Raw genomic sequence first — 24,274 nt, 5'->3', positions numbered from 1 at the left:
AATATTGCTAGTAATGAAGTACATGTTCTTCCTTGCTTGTAGCTTAAAAATGAAACAGTGTAAGGAGTGCTCTAATATTTTAAAATAGAAACACCTTGTTCTCAAAAGCCTCCTCCAAAGGCATAAAAAAAAAAAAAGTAGCCATGTTTTTCAGAGAGTGCTAGCAACATAGTTTAGGCCTAATAAAGACTAACACACAGCTGGACGCTATTTGCAGAGCACCTATGAAAAGGGTGATCATAAAAGCATGCGAAAAAAAAAAAAGCAGCTTTCACATTCTGATCTACATTTACTAGTTGTGCAACCTCACATTGAAAAAAAAAATTGATTTAAAGAACTAATCCTGCTTATTCATTTTCTTGGTTGTTCTCATTTCAATGAAAGCTAGCTTTGTAGGAAAGAAGAAAATTGGTGTTCTAGTTTAAAACTGAAAAAGAATGTTTCGTTTCACACCGTGTCACCTGCAACATCCAAGTATGCAATAGCATCATAAGCCTAACTTGTTACTGCACAATCAATTGTCTCTCAGTACTATTTATGTTCTTTAGCACAAGAAATACACTACCTACCCTACTGTCTTCAATTCAACCTCTGATGTCAGTTAGCTGGACACTGACATAGTTGCATAGTTAACTAAAGAATTTTATTAGGCTTGTTTAAAAGTTGTATAAGATAATGCATTGTTAGGGACAACTGAAGTTTTGCTTTAGATAAAGCAAACCACTTAGGAACTGACAAAAACTCACCTCTTCTGTAAGGGCAAGAACTCTCCTCGAACAGCTTGTGGATGACAGCAGGCCTGCCTCAGCCGCAGCAAAGGGTACAGAATGGATGTCACAGTCCTTCTATCTAGGCTACTAAGCTTAAGAGTCCAATCCGAAATCTTCCTGAGTTTTGCCAATGCATCCTGGCAGCACACCTCATGCTGGCGATGGTAGAAGTGTCTCTCCACAGGAGAAAAGTGAAGCCAGTGTATATTTTCTGTCTGAGGGGGAATTTGAATCTGCAATTAAAAAGAAAAAAAAAAAAAAGAAATTTGTAAATAAAGCTGTAAGTCATCTTCATAAATTTAAAAAAAAAAAATAAAAATCTCATTCTTACTTGGTCGATCACATCTTTCTTTGCTGATCTCCACATTATCTTGGCAATCAGACTGTAGAGAGGCTGGGAGTTTTTCCTACAATAAGGTCGATACAAAAGTTGGTCCCACCAATGTTTGACCCAGTAAGGATCAATTCCAAGGAAAAGGACTAATCCATATAGATCTGCCAAGAAAAGGAAGTTTTACATGTTTTTAGTATTTCAGAATATGCTTCCAAAAAAAAAAAAAAAAAAAAGTCAATTTTCACAGAAAGTTTACTATACCTGAAGCAAATATATTTTTTTAGCCATCACCTTTTCCAGTTATTCCCTCAAAAAAATAGTTACCAGGAGGAGGTAGAGGACTAGGTGTGGAAGAGAAGCCTCTTCTCTGGTTAGTTGTTGATTTTTATAGAACTTGTTGGAATATGGCTGTTTGTGAGACAGCTCCCTAACTTCAAGTTCAGCTGAACAGACTGATGAATCTAAATCTACTTAAAGTATGGGTGAGAGGCAGAAATTACATGACTGCATATGGTTAGCTAAGTTTGCCAGCTTTTTCTCAAACAATATTGCTCAGTATTATTACTTTACAGCCTGCTGTGCGCCAACTGTCTGCTTACCCTCCTAAAGTGGATGTAATTCAGGAGACGTTCACTCTTCAACTATAGCAGCAGAAATTAACAAAATACATTACTATTGTTTTCTTACGTTGACAGAACAGAACTTGCTAATTCTGCCGTCCATCATTTTGAAAGGAAAAACTTTTAGAACATGCTAACTTTAAACTTGTACCTGAAACTTACTGGAAAACTACAGGAGTACACATGAAAAGAGCTTCACGTGAACAGCACGGAAACAGACACACGTGACAGTACTCTCAAGTTCTTTAAGACCTGGTAGTGGCTACATTCTTTACTCTTTTAGCTTGATGATAATCTCAGTATTCAGCTGAGAGCCGTAAGAATTCACCATATACATCTTAAGGGATGGGAAGCAAACTCCTGGAACCTGATCTGCACAAGAAGAGAGTGATTCTTACTTTATTACAGCAGTGGCAGGTACAGATTCAAATTAGCAGTTTTCATGTCCTGTGTGGCAGGGGTCTCTATATATAGTCTGAGTGATAGACCAGCACGTATTACAGACAGTATGATGTTTCAGATATGTATCAAATCAATCCTATCACATACAAGGGACTCAATCAAGGTAATTGAGACAATCAAATCAGTCATTTTCTACTACAGTGTTTTCTTTATTAATTATGAATGCTCTAATATATGCATTATAAATTTTATTAATATTTCCATAATGGATTAATATCCAATACTGACTTTTACAGTGATCTCATATCTTAACAATAGACTAGGAATGTACATAAATGCTTACACTGATTCATCCACTTTCAAACTGATTGCCTCAATGTGTAGCCTTTATTCCTAAATCTACCAGAGAACACAAGGAGATGAGAAGATTCAGTTAGTTCCCTTTCTTTATTCCTATGTTTGCCTAAAGCCTGTCTGCAAAAACTGAGTACCTCAGGAAAAAGACCAGACAAATGACACCTAACATACAGCTCCCTACTCCACAACTTATATTAATTCATTAAGTTCTTATATAGACTTAAAACAGTTTCACGGAGCTTTATTTTAATATGATTTCTAGAATTTATATTAGTGGTTGGTAAGTACATAGCAGTCAGTGCCCACAGTATTTCTTACAAGGCTATATAAAAAGCAAATACAGCATGACTTGCTGTATTTGACAGATTCTACAACCAGAGCAAACTCTTTAGTTATAATACAGAGGTTAACAGTTACCCACTCTTACATGGAAGAAGAGGCCTGAGACATCTGCTTGACACATAGCTTCTCCTTTCCTAAAAGTACTTTTCCTGACCCAGGGAAATGAGATCTCAGCTCTGCAATTTTTATATCAATACATCTATTGACGACTTTATTACATATTTACACTTTCTGACTTGCAAAATCAGAGTACAATGTAAATTCTGAGCAAAACTTGCAGACAATTCAACTGTTTCTAACAACTGCCTAATCATTAGAACAAGGAAAACTTACAGCTGACATTGTGGCATTAAATCTCACCTTCTAATCCTCGCTGCACGGGAGTGCCACTGACACACCAACGATTGATTCCACTTAAACGGAGTGCCATTTCAGCAGCCTAGACAAAAAGGCAGAACCAACAGGAAGGAAAACCAAATATTACTATTTTCAGACTGTGTTCCCCTATTTCTTTTTGTTCAGAATACATTTTCAGTCTAAAAAAATTAATGTATCTATAAGCAGCATCAGTACAATATATTATGAAAACATGTCCACTTTGAAGAAATCAAGTGCAATCAAATGTTCACAAGAGACAAACAGTTAGCAAAAGTGGTGTACATAAAAAGGAACACTATGACCTATACACCATTATGTAAGCAGCATTTTTGTCTTCTTATCTTGGACAAAGACTGGAAAAGCACTATTTAAAATTATCTGCCTCTGCAGACCTAAGAATTTCCAGAGACACTGTAGATTATTTTTAACTTCTAGACCCAAGCTACGTATCTAAGCCTCTGAATCATGTTACAGAACAGGCTAGCATTGTTTGAAAATTATCAAACACTATATACAACATGGTGACCTAGTTCTTTGAACTGTCAGTATAGATTAGGCTTTTTTGAGCTGGATATATTTCAGTCTGCTAAAATTTCAACACGAGGAACATTTAATAATAAAAATCTCCAACAGAAAATGTACTTTGAAAGAAGATGATACAAGGACAAATGACCCAAGCATAGCGAATGTTAGGAGCTGGGGAGGCTAGTTTAATTACTTTAATAAGCCTGTCAAAACCTTTTCATAGAACCATAGAATCGCTCAGGTTGGAAAAGACCTTAAAGATCATCAAGTCCAACCATGACCTAACAATACTACCTCAACTCTAACAACCCTATGCTAAATCATGACCCCAAGCACCACATCCAAATGGTTTTTAAACCCATCCAGGGATGGTGACTCAACCTCCTCCTGGGGAGCCTATTCCAGTGCTTAACAACTCTTTCTGTAAAGAAGTTTTTCCTGACATCCAATCTAAACTTACAATGGCACAGCTTGAGGCGATTTCCCCTCACCCCATCATCTGTGAGAAGAGACCAACCCCACTCTGGCTGTAAGCACCTTTCAGATACTGGAAGAGAGCAATAAGGTTTCCCTTCAGCCTCCTTTTCTCCAGACTAAACAGCCCCAGTTCCTTCAGTCTCTCCTGGTAGGGCATATTCTACAAGCCCTTCTTTGGACCTGCTCCAGCACCTGAATATCCCTTCTGTACTGTGGTGCCCAAAACTGAACATAGTACTCTTGGTGAGGCCTCACCAGCGCCAAGTACAGGGCAGGATGACTTCCCCAGTCCTGCTCACCACACCGTTCCTATGTATTGCCTGATATAAGCCAGGATGCCAACGGCCTTCTTGGCCACCTGGGCACACTGCTGGCTCATATTCAGCCAACTGTCCACCAAGGTTCCTTTCCATTAGGCAGCTTTCCAGCCACTCCTCCCCAAGCATATAGGGTTGCCTGGGGTTGTTGTGACCAAAATGCAGGACCCAACACTTGGCACTATTGAAACTCATGCAGTTTACCTTGGCCCATCAATCCAGGCTATCCAGGTCCTTCTGTAGTGCCTTTCTCCCCTCTGGCAGATGAACACTCCCTCCCAACTTGCTTCAGGTTAAATAACACATGACTGGGAATATCGTACATCATACCTTTGCAGTAGTGCATTCAACCATTTGTGCTTCATCAAGGCAGATCCTCCACCACTCCACTGCTACTAAGGGGCTCGGGATGGCCATGTAGCGCTTCTGGTTCCTGAAACGGCGCCCATCTTCGCTGTTGCTATGGGGTATGTCCACATAGTTCAGTTCAGTACGGAGGACATCGTACGTTGTGATAACCACATCCTGCTCTGCCAACATGTGTGGCTGCAAAAAGCCATGCCTCTTCACACCTTGATACACCTACATTGATTTGTTTGCAATAATACACGAGAAAAGAATTCAACAATAATAAAAAAGCAAAAATATCAGTATAGCTTAACACATGCATACTTTCAGAAGTGTTCTTATAAAATAAGACCTGTATTCATAAAGTAACATAGTGGAAAAACTTTAATAATACAGGTAATAAATGCAATACATTGATGCACATTTTTATGTATAATTATTTATATATGTACAAGACTTCAAACTTTTTTTCCTCCTCTGAAAAAAAGAAATTCTAGGATTTGCCACAACAGTTATTTGCTGGGGAAGTTGCAGGCAAGAGTAAACATCCTGTTACATTGCAAGAAGCATTCCGTCAGTCAGCATCACACACTCTCTCCTCTCATTTACTGCAGCTGGACATTACCTTTCTCCTCTCATTCCCCTTATCATCCACACCATAATAATTCCATAAGGAGAAGGCAAAAACAGTGGTATGCAGCAAAATAACAAAATAGTTGAAAACGAAGTGATACTTTGGGTAATCCCTGATCAACAAAAACAACCTGTAAAGAGAGTCATGAAATGAAAAGAATACCCCAGGGAGAAACAATCCCTGTGCACTGATAGAGTTGTATTATAAATCCTTCATAGCATCACTTGTTCCAGTATCAGCATTTTTCTAATCTCCCTTATCATTTTAAGTGTAATCCTTTTTGAAACAAACAGCAGTTTAAAACAAACAAAAAAATTACAAGTTAAATCAAACATTCTACTATGTCTCCCCATGATCTCACTCTATATCTAAAGAAAACACACCTAATGTTATGTCTCAATATATAAGAATATCAAAACATGATAATGTGTGGCACAAGAGACAATTTAACCAATAACCAACAACAGAAACACGTTTTGTCATCTTCAGCGTTTCTAGCTAAGAGCAATTACTATCAAAGATGCATAGCAACTGATTTGTTATGAGGAAAAACACACATTATTTCTCTTGTTTTCTATTTATCTCAGGAATGTACCTCAAAGCAACGGGCATCCATTACTTACTTCAAAAATTTTAGCAATGAGTATATCTTGCTATTCACCTAGACCTGTATTACTATTTAATATTAATCCTAATATTAAAATATTTAAGATTTGCTTCTCATAGATAAAGGGATATCCCCCATCTTCATAGAAACAGTTTATAATTCAGTTTCATCTTCAAACAGTAATTATCTTTTTGTACTTCTCTCATTCTGAGATTTTATGATTACATAAACACTTCAATCAAGACAGTTTGTTCTCAACTAAAATTGTCTCTGAACACTTGTTTTTATTAAGCATACCACATTGCCTCCCTAGTCCTTCAAATCACAACAAATCTTTAATGTGCTCTTAAGGCAACAAATAGTTAAAAATACCAATCACAGAATCACAGAATGGCCAGGGTTGGAAGAGATCTCAAAGATCATGAATCACCAACCCCTCTGCCATATGCGGGGACATCAACCTGCCCATTTAATACTAGACCAGGCTGCCCAGGGCCCCATCCAATCTGGCCTTAAACAACTCCAGAGATGGGGCATTCACAACCTCTCTGGGCAGCCTGTTCCAGCACCTCACCACTCTCTCTATAAAGAATTTCCCCCTGACATCCAACCTAAATCTTCCCTCCTTCAACTTAAAACCATTTCTCCTTGTCCTGCCCTTGTTATCTACCCTTTCAAAGAGTTGATTCCCCTCCTGTTCATAGGCTCCCTAATACCAAAATTCATTTGATCCTATGAATCCTTAATTATTTACCCTTCCTCTTCAGCCCCGATCTGTTTACTTTCCACTGCTGACTTCAGCTGTTTATTCTCACTGTCACACTGCAGTAATCTTCTCGTTCCAAATTCCTGCTTATGGCAACAAAGTTTTTGTCAACTGAAATAAATGGTTGCTGAAGATTCTTGTTCAGGTTAACGCACATGAACAAGGGAGAGAAAAAAAGACTAAAACCAAAATGCTGAAACACAGCATACTCACAGACGCAACTGTTAAGAAAAAAACAGCTATTAAAGTCTAATGATCTCTTCTCAGCATTTGTGAACAGACTTTCTGGAGATCTGTAACTTCACCAAGCTTTGGTTGTTTCCACAGCAGCAGGAAAAGACAACCTGCTGCAAAGCATGGCCTATGGATAAATTATAATTCCTCATTCTATTATACAAAATCATTACAATTTCATATAGGTCATAAGCAGTACAAAATCTGTTAACACGGGAAAGTGGTTCTTTGAAATGCCTGCACTCTTTTCATGCCAACTTCATAGAAAAAAATAAATGGGAACAGCACCAAAAGCCAGCGTGGATGGCTTACAGTTGACAGTTAAAAGAAAATGTAAGCTGTGTCTTAGAATGCAAGATGCTGCTACTTTAAAGAGCTAACATCCAGTATTTCATTGGCTTTACTGCTACTATTCTGACAGTTTTCAAAGCCAGTACAAAACTCAGACTGGGTCCCAGGAAAACTGTGCACGTTACGCATTTGTTAGCTGCAGCACCAAAGCTAGATGTCTAAGCTAGTTATAGACTACTCACACAAACAACTTACTGGTGGCCTTGATTTCAGTTGTACTTCGGACATCCATGCAGATATCAGATACATTCCTGGACGCAAAGATTCCTCTTCTTATCAACTTACAACTACTGCCATTTTATTCAAAAATAAGGGACCTGTGGTTCTCTGAGCCCTTCACCATTACAAACATTATTGCTTATTATAAATACAATGGACAAGACTTGACTACATCATCAGACACCTAATAATTTGCATTGGAAGGGACTTTCCAGACCAGCAGTTCAATTATTTGCCTGATCTAGAAATAAATTAATTCTGGTAAAAGATTATGCTTACTCTTTAATACTGCAATAAGTATATATAAAAAAAAAAAGTACACTCTTCACCTACAGAAACTTTTTTTTTTTTAAATCTGGAACTAACTGAGAAACAACTGTCAGGGAGCTATGGGCATAACTATACAGTTGATTGCTACAAGTCTTCTGTAGCCAGGTCTCTATAATTTCCTTGGTAATTTTTAGAAAAAAGATGACATAAGAGTTTTCCTTCTTAGAAATTAACTTTTTCCTACTACATGAAATTTGCTTCTGTAAGATAAAGACATCCAGTCCACCGTACTGTCTCCCAGTGATCAATTAGTAAGAAAAAAATATAAGAACGAAAGGCAAATAGTTTGTTCTGGAAGCAAACAACCCCTGTGGTGCCAAAACAAAAGTGTTGGTCTAATAGGAAGAAATACAGAATTCTAGGAGAGAAAACAGACACTTTTAAAATTTACAAAATACAGAGACAGATAGGAAACTGAGCTGTGATAAAGACTCTCCAGAATATGAGGTTATCTCCTCTTACCAGAACTCGAAGAGATGATGATCTCACATGCCTGTTGATCTCATCTACCCATTGATGACAAATTGAACTTGGAGAAATGATCAGAGTCGCTCCTGTGGAAACTGGTTTCATTGCCACAAGGCAATGGGGACAGTAAAAGGGCTTGATTTTCAAGTTCTCCTCTTTATAGTTTACACATTCTGCGTGCTGCCATAAATGGCATTTCAGGCACTGCACACGAGCTTTATAGTCAACCAATCCAAGCTCGCCACAGATGCATTCAAAACGATATTCAGAGGTATTAAATGGAAATACAGAGCTGGTCCGTTGCACACTATTGCTAGCATGCTCTTGTGAATGTGGAGATTGTGGGATTTCCTGCTGGGCATCAGTTGTGCTTTTAGAAACATCAAAATCAGGATGACTGCTAATGTCATCAGAAATGAGGAGCTTGCCATGCAAGTCTGGAGATTTGGAGACCACAGCTTTCTGCTGAATTTTATTCTCCTCCACAGAGTTCTCATTATCTGTTTCAGATTTCCTGTCATTTTTGTTAGTTGCACAATAATCATGTTCTTCTGTGGCAATACTTGTTCGTAAAGGGATTTTAAGGACATCTGTAGAAGTGACATCACTGTCTTTTGATTCTTTGGTTTGAGTATTAGCATCAGACAACTGCTCCTTCTGAATCCTTTCTGAAGTCTTTGCTATCTACAAAGTAAAATTAACCAAGTTTGTCAGACTTCTTCCTTTATTTAAAGGAAGGAAAAACAATAATATCAAGGCATTGATCTTAACATTTTATATAACTAAACCCTGAAACCAGAGATTTAATGCTTACTAGAATTTACCACACAGCTTCCTGGTAAAAGCCAACAAACCTGCCCACTTCTACAGCAGTATTTCAAAAGCATTAGTTAAATGCTTCTATGCCAGATTTAACCTTCTTACAATCTCAGCTTCTCGGCAAAATTCAAAGCAAATGGTGCAGCTTTTGTTTTTACAAATAAGCTAGCATCACAGAACCTGCACACACAGGCAAGTGGTATGCAAGTAGAAAGATCTGTCTTCACAACATTCTTTCAAATAGCAACTGAAGCAAGTTGTACCTGCTCTTTGGTTCTCTCTCGTCTCTTCTGCTCCTTGTAATTCTTTCCCAGCTTGAAAGACCCAGCCAGACCATGTCCTTTCACTTGTTCTACTACTTGTTCTGCTATTAGTTTTTCCAGTGTTCTTTTGAGAAGTCGTCTATTTCTCTGTACGTCATATCTATATACAGCACTGATATACTTAAATATTGCAAAAATGGATGCTCCCTTCTTCACATTCATTTCCTTCACAGCTGCTAACACCATCACTCTTAAACCTGCATTGTAAAATCAAAGCAAAAAAACTAAAGCTCAGAAAATTAGAACGACCTTGAAGAATGAATATTAAAGGATCTCCAAACACTGTTTGTGCTTATTGAAAGGAAAGCAAAAAAAGCGTACAGGCAACAGTTTTAATTATGTGCTTTACTTGAGGTACAAAGCATTGTTTTGCATATGAGGCATATGCACTCCAAGACAATACTAACAATAAAAGTCAGTCCCTTCTGATTTTCTTATTGAAATTTATTAAGACAACGTATTTCGGTTTAATGAATAAACTATATGATGAATAAATATATATATATGTATAAATATATATATTCTATATCATTATATATATGTACTATAATGAATAAAATATGTAATAAAAGACCTCAAGGTATATGTAGTTCTGTAGCACAAACATCTGAGTTAGTAACTTTTAAATGCAGATCACCTGTTTGTAGTACACAATCTTCCACCACAGTGCAAAAGAACCACTGCATTCTGTAGAAGCAAAGAGTGCCCTTGAACTCACAGCCAAAGGCCATGAATTATGCCAAGAGCAAAATGCACTAAGTCAGCAGAAATACTTACTGGGATATTGTATTTTTTCCTTCAATTTAAGTTCCATCTCTCTTGGTTTTTTCTTTTTACTTCCTTGTGAAGGTTGAGGTGGAACAAAGAAGTTCACAAGTTCACCCTAATGCAGATAACATTAAATAGTGTTATCAGCTCACGCCTTTTCACAGTAATTCCAAACTCAATTTACTCTTTTACATTTGGAAAAAGTCTTGAGCCACTACAGAAGTACATACTCTTATGATTCGCACTCACTAATTTGCTCAGCTCATTTTAAGTATCCAGAATGATATCCTACTCTATTCAGCTTGATGTAAATAGCGTTCAGCATTCTACTCTGATAACTGAAGTGGAAGAGCAGCCCAGCAAGCCTCTTGAGTTCTCACTCACTTCAGAACTGAGCAGCAACAATCTACAGCTGTAACTGATCAATGTTGCTGATGAGGAAGGGTAGGGAGAGAGTACAGTATATATTTTATATATAGCCAAAAAGAGAGAGAGAGGGAGATAAGCAAAGCAACACAGGTTGAAAAGCCTAAATTATTTGAATAATAAACAAGTTTATCTTTTTAGCTTTTGCCCTAAATAACATTTACTCTGTTATTACTGATTCAAAACTAGTGATTTAAGTTGATGCATACTCAAGAATCTGGACATAAAAAAGAATCCCAAAATGAAAACAAATCAATCGGTGCCAATTTTTCTATGGTTAGTTGTTACACAGACACATGCTCTGACACTTCATTCACATCATACAACTTTGTTGATAAACAAACAAAATATTAGCTAAGATGTCTGTCCCAACTAATTTTAACCTCTCTGGGCAGCCAGTTCCAGCACCTCACCACTCTCTCTGTAAAGAACTTCCCCCTAACATCCAACCTAAATCTTCACTCCCTCAACTTAAAACCATTTCCCCATGACTCCTTGTTATCTACCCTTTCAAAGAGTTGACTCCCCTCCTGTTTGTAGGCTCCCCTTTTACTGAAATGCTGCAATGAGGTCACCCCACAGCATTCTTTTCTCCAGGCTGAACAAGCCCAGCTCCCTCAGCCTGTCTTCATAGGGGGAGGTGCTCCAGCCCTCTAATAATCTTTGTCCCTATTCTGGACCCTCTTACTCAGAGAATAAAGGTCTTTGACTCATAAATTTGTAAGCAAGCAGGAGATTATGAACAGATGTGCAACAAAACAGGCTGCCATGAATTCAAAATAGGGGATCCCATAAGAAAGGTGAGAGTATACAAAAGGATAAAGGCTCTCTTTCTTCAGAAAAAAATGACTTTTTTTTTTTGTGAAATATCAATTTCACAGGATGCAGGACAACAGAAATAAAAAGACAAGAAAATTGTTGCTAAATAAACCCATCTATTATCTAAGATTGAAAGGAAGCAGAAATCTTAAATCAGAGTTTAAATCATCCTTATTTCTGCATAAAATGTGTGTCTAATGGATGTTTAATACTCACTAATAGAAAGAATGGAACGGGAGGGATTTCCAACATTGGAGACTAAATTGTGTATTTATGCTTCCACTGTACTTGAATCCAGCTTTCATTTTGGACTTCAATAAGCAGAAAACAAGGTACCCCAGGAAAAAAAAGCATTTCACTAATTCTGAAAAGTATTTTCTTCATAATAAATATTCCCATAGTTTTCTCACCTCAGGTAATGTCAGATCATCTTGCTTAATGTCTTGTCGGGTGTGAGTCAGAATAAGAGCCAACACTTCTACTGTTTTTCCAAGACCCATCTCATCTGCCAAAATGCCACCAGGCCACTGAGGTCCAGCAAATGGATATTCACGAATAACACTGAAATTCAAGTATATTCTCAAGTGAAAATCAGCAACAGAAAGGTGTGACAGAAACACGTTTTGAGACAAACACACAGTACAGCTTCAGAAAAGCGATGTTACTAATAAATGATGCCATTCCTTGAAAAGCTGAGCTGATAAGAGCTAGCAAGCTTGTTGGGTACTCAAACTTGATAGAGATGTATGTGTATGCCATGTATGTTTGCATTTTTTCCCCTCTGAACAGGTCTTATCTTGCTAAACTAATATATTATAGCATTATCCTCTCTCTCTCAAATATTATACATTTATTAAAAAAACTGAAAATTTACTACAACAGCAAAAAAGCAAACTAGCTCTTTTCTAACCAAAGTAAAAGAGTTAATATGTAGGTTGCTCCAAAGGTAATGCCTCCTATTTGTTTCCTTGGAAAATGTAACAGATACAAAGAACACAATTACACTATTTGATAGAGGAAATTTTCAGCCACAAATACTTTTTCAGCACAGTCAGTACCATTACCTATGCATTTCACCAGCCATGAAAAACAACCTGCATGCAGCACTTGTGAAAATCTGCACCAGTGAACCCACTGCCTTACTGTGCTGACATCCACTATTTGGTCTCCATTAGTGCTCAGGAAGCATGAATGAATATCAGTGGGAGCAAGTTTTTCTGCAGGGAGGAATTCAGTTCCACACCTTTGCTTCATCCACACTTCTGTGTCAGACACCATTTTCGTCAGACTACCCCTCCGCTGCCATCTGTCACATAGCAACAAAATTTAACTGAATATTGGTGGGAAGGTTCAACCTCTACAGCCACACAATGGGCCAACATAAAATAGGAGGTATTACTTTCAGAGCAGCCCTCATAAATGCAACATCCAGTGTTAATAGAAAACATTACATTGCCTCCATCCTTCAGCTTTTAAAAAAATTTTAAGTGAAGGCTGAAGACTAGCATTGTTTTCAAATTAGAGCACTAATCTGGTAAATATATATCTGTACTGAAGTTAATACAAGCAGCAAGAACTATGTCCTCAAGATTTACTTATTTAGCCATGTGTTATATAAGCCAGTTTACCTTAAAAAATAAAATAAAATATTTGAGGTGTTCACAGAAATAGATAAGCACAAAAACATACCAGCCAGTAAAGGGATTATAGTAGATTTTCACTCCATCCAGAGTGATGACCTCTCGCCATAAGAAATGCAGTGCATTTTCTATAGAGAAAGAGGTCATGTTACTATGACAAAGGTTTCTCCACAAACAGTACGCTAATCAGAACTGCTTAGCCATACGGTGACACTTAAACACAAGGCAGACATCTACCTTCACCATGCCTGATGAGCAACAAGACCAATCACCTGCAGCTCAAAGCAGGTTTATTTTCTCATTTACTGCACTACCCAACAGCTTTTATAAAAATGGTAGTAAAACAATTAATGAAATTTCTAATGAAACAGCAAGACATTACACTAACAATGCAATGCCATTTTCCTTGCTTATACAAGTTTTCCAGACTCATCTACTTGTCACCACCTGGAGTGCTTGTGAAGTTCTCTCGGTGAAGCATCCAATTCACAGCTTCACTTTGGTATGGCCTTAGAATGGGAATTAAGGCAGGATGCTGCACATCCTCTCTCAGTAGTTGCACATCCTGCTGATGGGTATGCCTTACAAAGTCATAAAGCTCTTCAATATTTTGCCGCTCTAGCTCCATGTCAGATTCTTCCTCATCTTCCTCCAACACATCTGAATACACAAGAGATGCAGTGTCATTCACTTTTGGTCAACATTCCAGTAAGTTTCGCTGCAACTTATTTAGATAACACATGAAAGCAAAGCCTCAGAACCCCTTTTAAAGATAAGTCATGACTGCACCTGACTCAGCTACCAGCAGTTTCCTAAAAGCTAATGTTAACACTCTATGGCCATTACACAGATGTATGTAATTGGCAAAGCTCTTCCTCTAAGCACTGGAATAGGCTCCCCCGGGAGGTGGTTGAGTTACCACCCCTGAATGGGTTTAAAAACCGTTTGGATGTGCTGCTCAGGGACACAATTTAGCAGAGGGTTGTTAGAGTTAGGGTAGTATGGTTAGGTTGTGGTTGGACTTGATGATCTCCAAGATCTTTTCCCACCTGAGCAATTCTATGATTCTATTCTACTCTTAGAATTCAGGGATAGCACGTCCAGGTCTTATTTGCTAAGCACCTTCTTAGAGAAGGAGGGGGGGGGGGGGAAATAACAGTGGGCAAAAGATTTGTACATTTTTGAAGAAATAAGCCCTTTCTTGATAAAAGAACATATTTAAAACATCAAAAAAATCTACTCAATCAGCTTAAGTATTATTTTTAAATTATTTATCCGGTAAAAAAAAAAATGGCAACACATGAGTCTCACCCTTTATATGAACGTAAGAAATCCAACAAATCATGCTTTACTTCAGAAATTATAATCTAGCCTCAAGAGATGTATGTCTAGGGGGCTTAGAAAGATCTTGTATTTTGAACAAAATTTGCAAGTATGGGCATATGCAGAACTTCAGTACCATAGAACAAATATTCATGCAAAAATTTAAGGGTCAAAATTTTAGGAAACTGAAGTAAGATCAAGCAACAAACGACGTAAGGACAAGTTTCAACAGTGTTTTAGGTCTCAAATAAAAGGAATGGTACCAGTAAAACAGCTTCTTGTACTTACCTGGGAACAGGTGTACAACTCTACAGTTCAAAGAAAGATACAAAGCCTAGCTAGAATTGGAGGGAAAGCCATAGTGTAACATTGTTCTCAGAAAGCTAAAATTAAACCATCTACAAGGACATGAACAGGATGGGTACACTGAGGAAAATAAATACATAAAAACAAAATGTAGGGATAGGGGCGGACATCTCCTTATTTGGAGATTATTTATTATCCAAATATATATTTGTGTGCAAATCCATAATGCAATTTTCATTATAATGACTTTACAATAAAACTGTAACAAAAATTTTGTCGCCACAGTTGTGTGTTGGGCACCGACCTATGAACAAATGTTTAATGAGTTTAATTCCTCTGTTTTTTTTTTTAAACCTACGTAACTTGGGTGAGTCACCCTACATCTAGTCAAACAATTCACAAGAATTAATGAAAGCTGCATTTAATCCCCAAACAGTAAGGTCACAAGCTTCTATATGCCTCAGTACTTTATCTGCAGAGAAGAAATGTTATTATGTATAACTTGACCATAAGTTAATTAATATATGATTAATGATCAGATTCTAATACAGGCAGACATTAGCTAATATTACCAACCAAAAAATACAGCTGCTCTAGAGGGCAGGAATAACTTTAAAATGCCCCTTACGTTTAAAATTATTAGAGTGACATTTTTATAATTAAAATTATTCATCAACATTCAATCAAACCTCATTACCTGGAATTATAAAACTATGGAACTTCTCCATGAGTTTTTGAACTAGCTGATTAGCTTTTTTGGGTCTTCCACCTCCATCACTGAGAAACTCTGGTTTACTTAGCCCTGCTTCCAGAAGGTAGATTCCAACCTGAGAAATGTTTATAAAATTAATAATTTAATAAGTTATCAGAACACCAAGAATATTATAAACAGAAGAACATGAAAATAACAGTGCTAACCATAACCACCAAATTTTCAAAATTAGCAGAAGCAAACAGGTGTGATGAACCTACCAAAATAGCTACGTGAAAGAAACAAAATGTCATAGGCAAAAGTTCCCTTGTTTCCTTTGAGTAACACATTAGTAGCAGTGCAACAGTAAAAGGTAATTTTAGAAAAAAAAAAAAACACAAGTGAAAAACATTTGCATAAGCATGTAGAAACTATATATGTCATCACATTATAAAAATACAATAGTTGCCAGACTTGTTAATGGTTTTACTTTTATATATATATATATATATATATATATACACACATATAAATATATATATTATACTATTAAAATATATATATATACACACATATATATTTTTTTTAATAGTTCCAACAACAACAACAAAAAAGAAAACAATACAAATATAAGATTCAATACCTTTAGAGTTTGACCCTCTCCAGGTCTTTGATAAAGTCCAATTATCTTTTTATTTTGCAACCACCTCAAGCCTTCTAATATTTCACCACCTAAAGTTGGTTCCACCAAAATAGTTTGCCCGTAAGCACCCAGGCATTCTTTTGCTCCATTACTGTACTCTTCTTCACTTCTTTTATTGACACAGACCAGCAGGTGATTGTCAGAGTCTCCTCTCATTAACGTAAAGCCCCTTTCATGGAATTCCTCATTTACAACTTGCTCAGCAGGAAGATAAAAAGCAAGTTCTCCCAATAAAACTTTCCAGGACCCATCTGCATGATATGGCAAGACTACAATATTTAGCTGTACTGACATGGGAGTTGAGGTGGAATTAAAGTCTTCACCATCATTAGCTGTCAAAAACTTCTCAGATTTTGAATGACTGTCATCTTTTCGAATGAGATCTTCATCAATGCTATCGTCATTTATAACAAAGAAGGATGCAGAGGAAGTGCTAGGACCTGGAACTTCATCCTCAGTAGTCAATTCATCATCTAATGTCATCAACTCATTTCTCCGGTCCTCATGCATATTCCAACAGAGCAGTTTCTTCTCTGCCTCATCTATTTTTGATGGAGCAGCACGCTTTCGACGACTACTCATTTTGCTGTTTTTCTCAACTGTATTTTCAGTCTCTGTGAGATGAATTAGTATTAGTCAGTGATAAGTAAAACAAAATCAAATGCCCACACTGAAATTTCACTGTGCAAGAGCTGCTAAATTCTTCAGTAGATTGTTTTACAGAGCATCTCCTGCTCCCATGCAAAAAGCTGGACACAAAGCACTTTCTTTGTGCTCTATTTTATTCTGCCAGACAGTTACAGAGGAAGATCAACAAGAATGATGCATTTCAGAGCTGCTACTCAGAATCTTGTGGGACAGATATAAAAACAGAAGCAGTGGAATCTCTCAATGGTAGGGGTGGTGGGAGACAGTAAAATAAACACAAATAACCACACAGCATGAGCAGGAGATTTGGACGTGGGACTGGGGAGAAGACACACATTTCTCCTTTTCCTTCAAAAATTACATGGGAATTATACTCATGGGAATTATACAAACTCAGCAGAGGGCTTTGTCTCCAGCCTTTAGTTTAGAGCCTGAACTCTGAAATTCTGTCCTTAGAAGTCCTTACTGGCCTTCCTAAAAGCATCGACCTTTTCAAAAACTTATACATCCTGAGACCTGAATATGCAGACTGCTTGCAGCACAGCTCTTACTTAATCCACATGCATTTCAGTGGGACCAATCAGCAAAGTAAACACATCTTCTTACTGATTCTGACTAACCACAAAGCTACACCCAGGTACTCCTCCAGCTTGGACACTAAAAACATTTTTAATGATAAAATACTAGAAAATAAAGGATGTATACTAAACACATAAATTGTTTGTGCTGAACAAAAAGTATTTATGTACAAGTAAGCAAATTAAGGAATCTATCTGGGAAGTAACTACATACACAGGACTACATGGTCATGCTTAAATACAGATTTAAAGAGTTATTTTTTAAAAAATACTACTTTTTGACAGGTGTAGTGGTTTTTCTACAGAGCTTGAAGAGAGTAATAGATTTCTTACCTCACATTACAGCACTTTCTTCAACAGTAAAGACAGAAAAATACTTAGACATCCATGTCAACTCAGCTTCTGCATATGACTGTCAATGAAACAAGGCACAACTGCTAACAAAATGTTGGAAGATGAGGATCTAACCTACTAACTCCTGCAACTCTAACGTTACAGGGTAATTGCCAGAAAAACAAACAAACCACTTGACTTTTGACAAACCTATAAAAGCCAAACATCCTTCGTTTGAAATGGAAGATTTCCTTACAAAGAACTTCAGCAATTGCGGCATTTGAATTTCAAACGCAGGATAGAATTTTTCCAACATAGTACTCAGGTGGGACGGGAGAGTAGCTGACGCTTAAAATCAAACCCTAAGAGGTAGCGTATATCATAACCGAAGAAGGAAGATTCCAGCCATCGGCGCGGCTCCTTTGCACCTGATGTTCCTCAGCAGGCTCCAGCCCCCCCTCTTCCCCCCCCTCAGAGCCCAGCAGGCAGAAGGCCCACTCCCCAGAGGCCGCCCAGCCGGGCGCTACGCGATGCCAAGCGGACTTTCCCCACAGCGAGGACTCGGGAGGGCCCCCAGAGCACAGCCAACAGCCAACGCACCTCAGGGTGAGGCGGCGTTCCGCCCTCGCGCGCAGCTCCTTCCCTCCGCAGAGCAGGGCCGTGCAGCCAACATCCGGCAGCGGAAAACTACGGCGGGGAGGGGCGCCTCAGCCGACTGCGAAGTAGGAACGACCCCAAACGGGGGGGGGAGGCGGGCACAGGGATGCGCGCGCACCCGCCCCGGCCTGCTGAACAACCAGTGGGATCCGCGGAAGGTGACAGCCCGTCCCACCTCGCTCACGGACGTAGCAGGCAGCGTGACAGCGACGGTGCTGCGCAAGCGCAGTCAGTCCCCGCGGGGTAAGGGGGCGGGGAGTTCGTTGTTTGCCCACAGAGGGGCGGAGCGAGAAGGAGGCGGTGGTGTCGGGGGCGGAGTGCGCAGGCGAGCGGGGAGGGCGCTTTGTTGGCGGTGGAAGGGGTGGGGTTGACGGAGTGTGATTAAGTCGTGCAACAGCCGTAGTCTAAAATGCGTGGTTTTGGCTGGTAAGCGCTGTAGAAAAGCAGCCCAATGGATTTCTAACTGCAAGTATTATTTCAATAAAAACTAGGAACACGTTTATCTTCTTGTGAAATAAGCAGATCCACACGCTGTAAATAAAGACATTGGAAAGCCATTTAAAATTAGTACTTATTTTTTCCTTAGGGCAGCTGCTTAGCCCATTTGTTAGTCTCTACGAATGAAGCCTACGGAACTGTTTTGTGGCTGATTCTCCACTGCTCCCAGCCATCGGACTCCTGCGGTCACAGAAAAGCTGCCCAGCACTGGGTAGGCAGCGCAGAAGGAACTTTTTGGATGCTCACAGCTACGTGACCGCAAGTTAACTGCTTTATTCCTCAGCACGTGTTGCTGTGTGGCCGCTTGGTGCTCCTGCATGAAAATAAACTTCAAAATCATCACCTAATCACATTTTACAACTGTAAATTTACAGTGAAATGGACAACTACTTCATACTCCCTATTATACATCTGTAACCAAAGTAAGATAGCAAAGGAGGTGAAGAGGAAATAACCTGCTGGGGATGTCCATTCTAACAGCTGAAAATGGAGTTATCAGGGCTGCCTGTGGTTCCATTAGGGCAGGGCCTGCAGCCCACCTTGTCCCTCCCCACCCACCATGGGTATGGCGCCAGGACACCAGACACCTCCCTGGGGCTGAGCCAGGCCATGGGCTTGGAGTGGGGCAGGGCTTTGGGCAGCTGGAGCCCAGCCCTGCTATCACCTTGTTAGGACAGGAACTGATGGCCCCAGGCTGATGGAGGTGTCTTGTTAGTCTAAAAAGCTGAAAGTTTGGATAATTATGAGTGTAGCTCATCACAGTACCCATGATGTGATCTCTGGCTGGGAGAACAGTGCCCAGCCCTGTGAGTGAATATGTGTGAACATGCCCTCAAATGGGGCCTGGACACTGCCGCACACATGTCCGTGGTGGTGGCTTGGAGTTGCTTTGGGAGCCTTTCTGTCTTTTTGTGACCAAAAAGTCTCATTACATGATCTTTTATTGTTACTGTTTTTAAATGTAAGCCTTGATTTTCTGGATGTGCCTTTTTGAGAATTAGCTGTTAACTCAATAAGTGAGAGAAGGGACAATTCTAGCTTAGTGCTTCCCTAGGAATTTCTGAAGCTGCCATGTTCCACTCCCATATCCTGGCAAGCAGCCATATTCTTGGATAGATTGTTCACACCAAGGGATGACACCCAGGGTCACATTGCAAGTGGTGAACATCAGGTTTTCCTGTTCTTAAGTGTTCTTCAGTGAAAGGAGCTAGAGCAGTTAGAGAACAAATCCCTTAATGGCTACTGCAGTGTAGGGGCCATGGGAGTGCTGTGCTGTCAGTCTGGGACTGGGGACATTTCCTCAGATGGAACCTCAGACCTCAGACTCCTCGTACAAGCTTTCTGCACCTGCTGTTGGCAGGAAAGATTGGGTCTCATGGTGGATGCTGCTCTTCCACCTCTACTGGATGAAATATGGATTACACTAGGAAACAGAAAAGAGAAGGGAAACCTTCCAGCTGGAATAAACCCCTTTTCCTTTAGTCCCTAGCCAAAGGTACATGGGAATACATGGAATATATAATTTACTCGGTTCGCTATGGATCAACTGCCCTTTTATTTTATATTTGGATGTCTCTGAAGTTTTGTCTCTGATCTAGCATTAGTAGCATCATGCTTCCTGACTGTCCAGTTGTTGAGATTAGAGACCAGATGTTACATCAGGGCTGTGACCTTATAAAGACAGTGCAGGGGCATTCACAACAAGGAGGGGCAAAATATGTTTCAGGATACTTCTCATTCTGAAGATCAGTCCCGATTAAATGCAAACTGGCTGCAGCTCCTTCCTAAAGGCCTCAGATACAATATAGGCTGTGGCACTTGGCCAGGAACTGGCCTGTATCCACTGGCTTGTCTGATAGAGAGTATATGTGTGCAGCCTGAAGGGCTACCTGTAAAGATCCATAACTGCTGTCAAATCTAATCCAAGGCTAGTAATAGGAAAGTGTTATTAATGTCCTGAGGTCTACAACTAGCTATAAAGCTAACAATGAACACTGCTATGCCTTATACTACTATAAATCTGTAAAGCTTTCTTGAACATGATGGATCTATCCTGCCAACTCGTATTTTTATAATTCAGGATTTTCAGCCCTCCATAAACTCTTTGTTAAGTGAATATTTTTAATTTCTGAGGGAGCTGTAAACTTTTGGCATAGGCTTCTCTTCTGCATCCAATAGGTGATGAATCATCCAGAGAAATTTTCCCAGTCTCCTTCAGACTGAAAAACCCACTAGAGATGTAATTTTCTAGCAGTATCAATCTTACCTAGCCCTTACTCTAGTTCTCCCAGGACATGATGACCAACAAAACTTAAAACCCTTCCCACTAAATGTGCAAAGAATGCTTCATTCACTTGGACTTCTCTGATAGAAATATATGGCAGCACAAACAATAGCAGACAGAAATGCCTAACCAAAAGATCACACCAGATTCTCTGCGGGATTATCTGTTGGAAAAAAATGAAAAAATAAACTACACACAAAAATCACAGATTGCAGTCAAGTCACTCACCCGTTATTAGAAACTCAGCATACACTTTAAGAATCCACGTAGAAATAGCAGGCAACAATCTGTGCTTCAGCAAGCTTTGTTCATAGGCTAACAGCTGTGAATCTCTTAGTTCTCATCCTTTAATTAACGTTGTATTTCTTTATTATGCATTTCTTCTCCAGACTTTGTATTTGTGCTTTGGTTTGCTGGGCACTTTTTGCTTTTTTTTTTTTGCTTTTTTTTTTAATGATCCTGTTTTTTAAAGACTATAAATAAAAAGCACTTGTGAAAGTGGTGAACGTGAACTTCATTTATCATCTTATCTGTATGTCATCATAAAATTTGTAAGCTTTCTGCTTACAAATTTAATCTAAGAGGAAGCTTTCTGCTTTCAAAAGAGGGGATCATACAGTGGCACCAAGAGGGTGCCTATTGTGCACAATGATTTCTGCCCAAGTCTCTGTTTTTCTCTCACTCCCATTCTGCAGGAAATATCTTCATTCTCAGGATAAACGAGCTCTATTTTGAAATAAGGGTCAAGAGCAAGTGGAAGAATGCCCATTTGTATTCAGCAGCTAATAACTAAGGAACTAAATGATTAGTACCTAGTAATTTGCCTCCTGTTCTAAAGAACATGGATGCATGAAAGAAGATAATTGCCATTAAATTTAATGAAATAGCAAGGAATTATATAAAGAGAGGAAAACATGACATAAAAGAAGACTGTGTGGGTTTTTTTGACCACACTTGAGAACACAGCCTTTCTTCTTTGTGGATACAAATTCCGCTTTGCTCTCAATAGCAACTTTTAAATCCCAGTAAGCTTACAAAAGCAGCAGACATGCAACTTTGCAAGCACTTTCTTTTTTGAGGGTGGATAGAGAAGAGAGAACAACATGGTAGTCAACATACAATATTTTAATCAAAAAGACAAGCAGAAGTTTTCTAAAAGAAATCTAGATTGTACTTTTCTCTAAATTGGTTGTGGCAGCAGGAAGCGTGAATGGTCGCAGTACGAGAATAAAATGGAGGGTAGATGTAATGTGTTCCTTGTGCAGCAATGACTGTATATTATGCTGAAGAGCTAACTGAGCCTCTGTGTGCCTCAGCAAATTAGGTAAAGGAACACTCACTGTGTTAATTGGTTACTTAAGTAATAAGAGAAATCTTTTGAGTCCTATAGGTGAAATCACCATGCAGAGGAAGTGAAAAAATGAACCACAGCAGAGGCATAGTCTATAGTCTATAGAGGCTTCAATCTATTCCAGATCAGTAAACTAACAGTCTGTATGCTGGTGGGAAATTATTTGTAGATTCAATTCTACCCAACTTCTATGGTGTTTGGTATTTCAAAGTAATGTAGCTATCGTAGTGGGGTTTGTAAGTGTTTATCATAGAATTGCTGCCATTCACATCTATAATACTGCTTCAGGGAGGAGTGGAAGATTTAAATATTTTTCTGCAAAGAACAGAGTATTTTTGTTTGCCAAAAGAGATCGTGTAAGCCAGTAGGCTAACTCCCCAGCATGCACAAAACAGTACCAGTAGCCATGGGATTACAAGCCTCTCATTTTTCACTTCACCTTCAGGGCTTCACTTCTGTTTCCTCAAAAGAAAAAAGTTTAATATATCATCATGTCCTTCTACCTCTTATCACAGCATCTGCTGGAGGAGCCCCTCTACACCCCACAGGATAACGCTCTTCGGGCCATCTGTCTCGGCTCACGCGTACACACAGTTCTCGCGCACCCTTGTCCATCTGCCGCACAGCTGAGCTGCGTGCTGGTTTTGTGGAAAGCAGGTGACGCACCTGACCTCAGGACTGACAGTAGCAGCTGATCAGTCGCTGATGGGAGTTAAGCCCATCTCCCTTCTTCCAAGAGAAGAGGACGGTTAAAAAGACTGTCTAAATATAGAGCAGGAGAAAAAAAAATAACCATGTCATTGCATCTAGGACATTGCTGGAGTTACAATCTAGGATTTAGAATCCAGTTCTTGAAGTTATTTAAATATATGCATAATAAGGTTATTTCACTGCTATAATATTGCTCTTAGGAGCCTTTTTTTTTTTTTTTAACATAAGAAAAATTGCATAAATAAAAAGTTTGCAGTTTCTGAGATAAAGCAACCCCTCCAAATAAGACAGAAATTGAATAAGTCAAATATTTATTATAAAATATTAAAGGCATTTGAAAATTTAGAGTCAAAATATTGACATTTATGAAATGATTAATGACACTAGGTTAGAGAAGAACACTCGTGGCACATATGTCAGACATTATCTACTTTTTTTCACAGGTTTTTTTTTTTGGTTTTTTTTTGGTCTGAGAAAAATCTTCATTTTCACACCCTAACAAGAGAGGATTTGAATTCACAGCTGACTTTGATATGGAGATTAAACCTTAAACTCTCTTTTATGCAAAATTCTTCTGTGTGGTCTGTGCTGTGGGTTAAGAGACAATTCAAAGTGAAATTGAAGGAAAAATGTGCAATCTTCAGGGACAATTTTCCTTTGACCATTTCCCTTTTTAAAGAAGTGATAAGCAGTCTTTGCATCTTCTGTCAAAGAAAACATAAATTTCACCAGTGATCAGGTTATTTCCTTGATTTATAAACTGAGAAGTACACTAAGATCTGCAGTACTCAGACTGACAACCAATGTATTTAAACAACACAGATGAAAATCTGCCAATAAATGTTTTCCCTAAGTTAAACAAGGTTTGGCCGTAAAATTAGTTCATAAAGATTGATGTTGCTTCATGAAAGATTAAT

General features: G+C 38.7%; 1 protein-coding gene across 3 annotated transcripts in view; it reads right to left on the bottom strand.

The window, feature by feature from the left end:
* The window catches only part of SHPRH (SNF2 histone linker PHD RING helicase), a 46,130-nt gene extending 27,555 nt beyond the window's left edge, over positions 1-18,575 (bottom strand). Inside the window, exons 1-14 of one of the 3 annotated variants that reach the window (XM_042881465.1) lie at positions 18,457-18,575; positions 17,857-17,935; positions 16,238-16,911; positions 15,601-15,730; positions 13,722-13,934; positions 13,324-13,402; positions 12,045-12,195; positions 10,399-10,504; positions 9,562-9,818; positions 8,474-9,163; positions 4,853-5,104; positions 3,186-3,264; positions 1,102-1,265; positions 747-1,003 (exon numbers count right to left, since the gene is read on the bottom strand). In XM_042881465.1, the coding sequence (XP_042737399.1) occupies positions 747-1,003; positions 1,102-1,265; positions 3,186-3,264; positions 4,853-5,104; positions 8,474-9,163; positions 9,562-9,818; positions 10,399-10,504; positions 12,045-12,195; positions 13,324-13,402; positions 13,722-13,934; positions 15,601-15,730; positions 16,238-16,879 (3,020 nt within the window). In that variant the 5' untranslated portion in view covers positions 16,880-16,911; positions 17,857-17,935; positions 18,457-18,575. The remainder of the gene's footprint in view (positions 1-746; positions 1,004-1,101; positions 1,266-3,185; positions 3,265-4,852; positions 5,105-8,473; positions 9,164-9,561; positions 9,819-10,398; positions 10,505-12,044; positions 12,196-13,323; positions 13,403-13,721; positions 13,935-15,600; positions 15,731-16,237; positions 16,912-17,856; positions 17,936-18,456) is intronic. The other 2 variants (XM_042881445.1, XM_042881456.1) reach the window with 2 other exon arrangements.
* Between the last annotated feature and the right edge of the window lie 5,699 nt (positions 18,576-24,274).

The sequence above is a fragment of the Lagopus leucura genome, unplaced genomic scaffold (assembly GCF_019238085.1).
Source record: "Lagopus leucura isolate 7727_CA_CO unplaced genomic scaffold, USGS_WTPT01 Super-Scaffold_73, whole genome shotgun sequence".
Taxonomy (NCBI): domain Eukaryota; kingdom Metazoa; phylum Chordata; class Aves; order Galliformes; family Phasianidae; genus Lagopus; species Lagopus leucura.
This window is presented reverse-complemented; position numbering and strand designations above follow the sequence as displayed.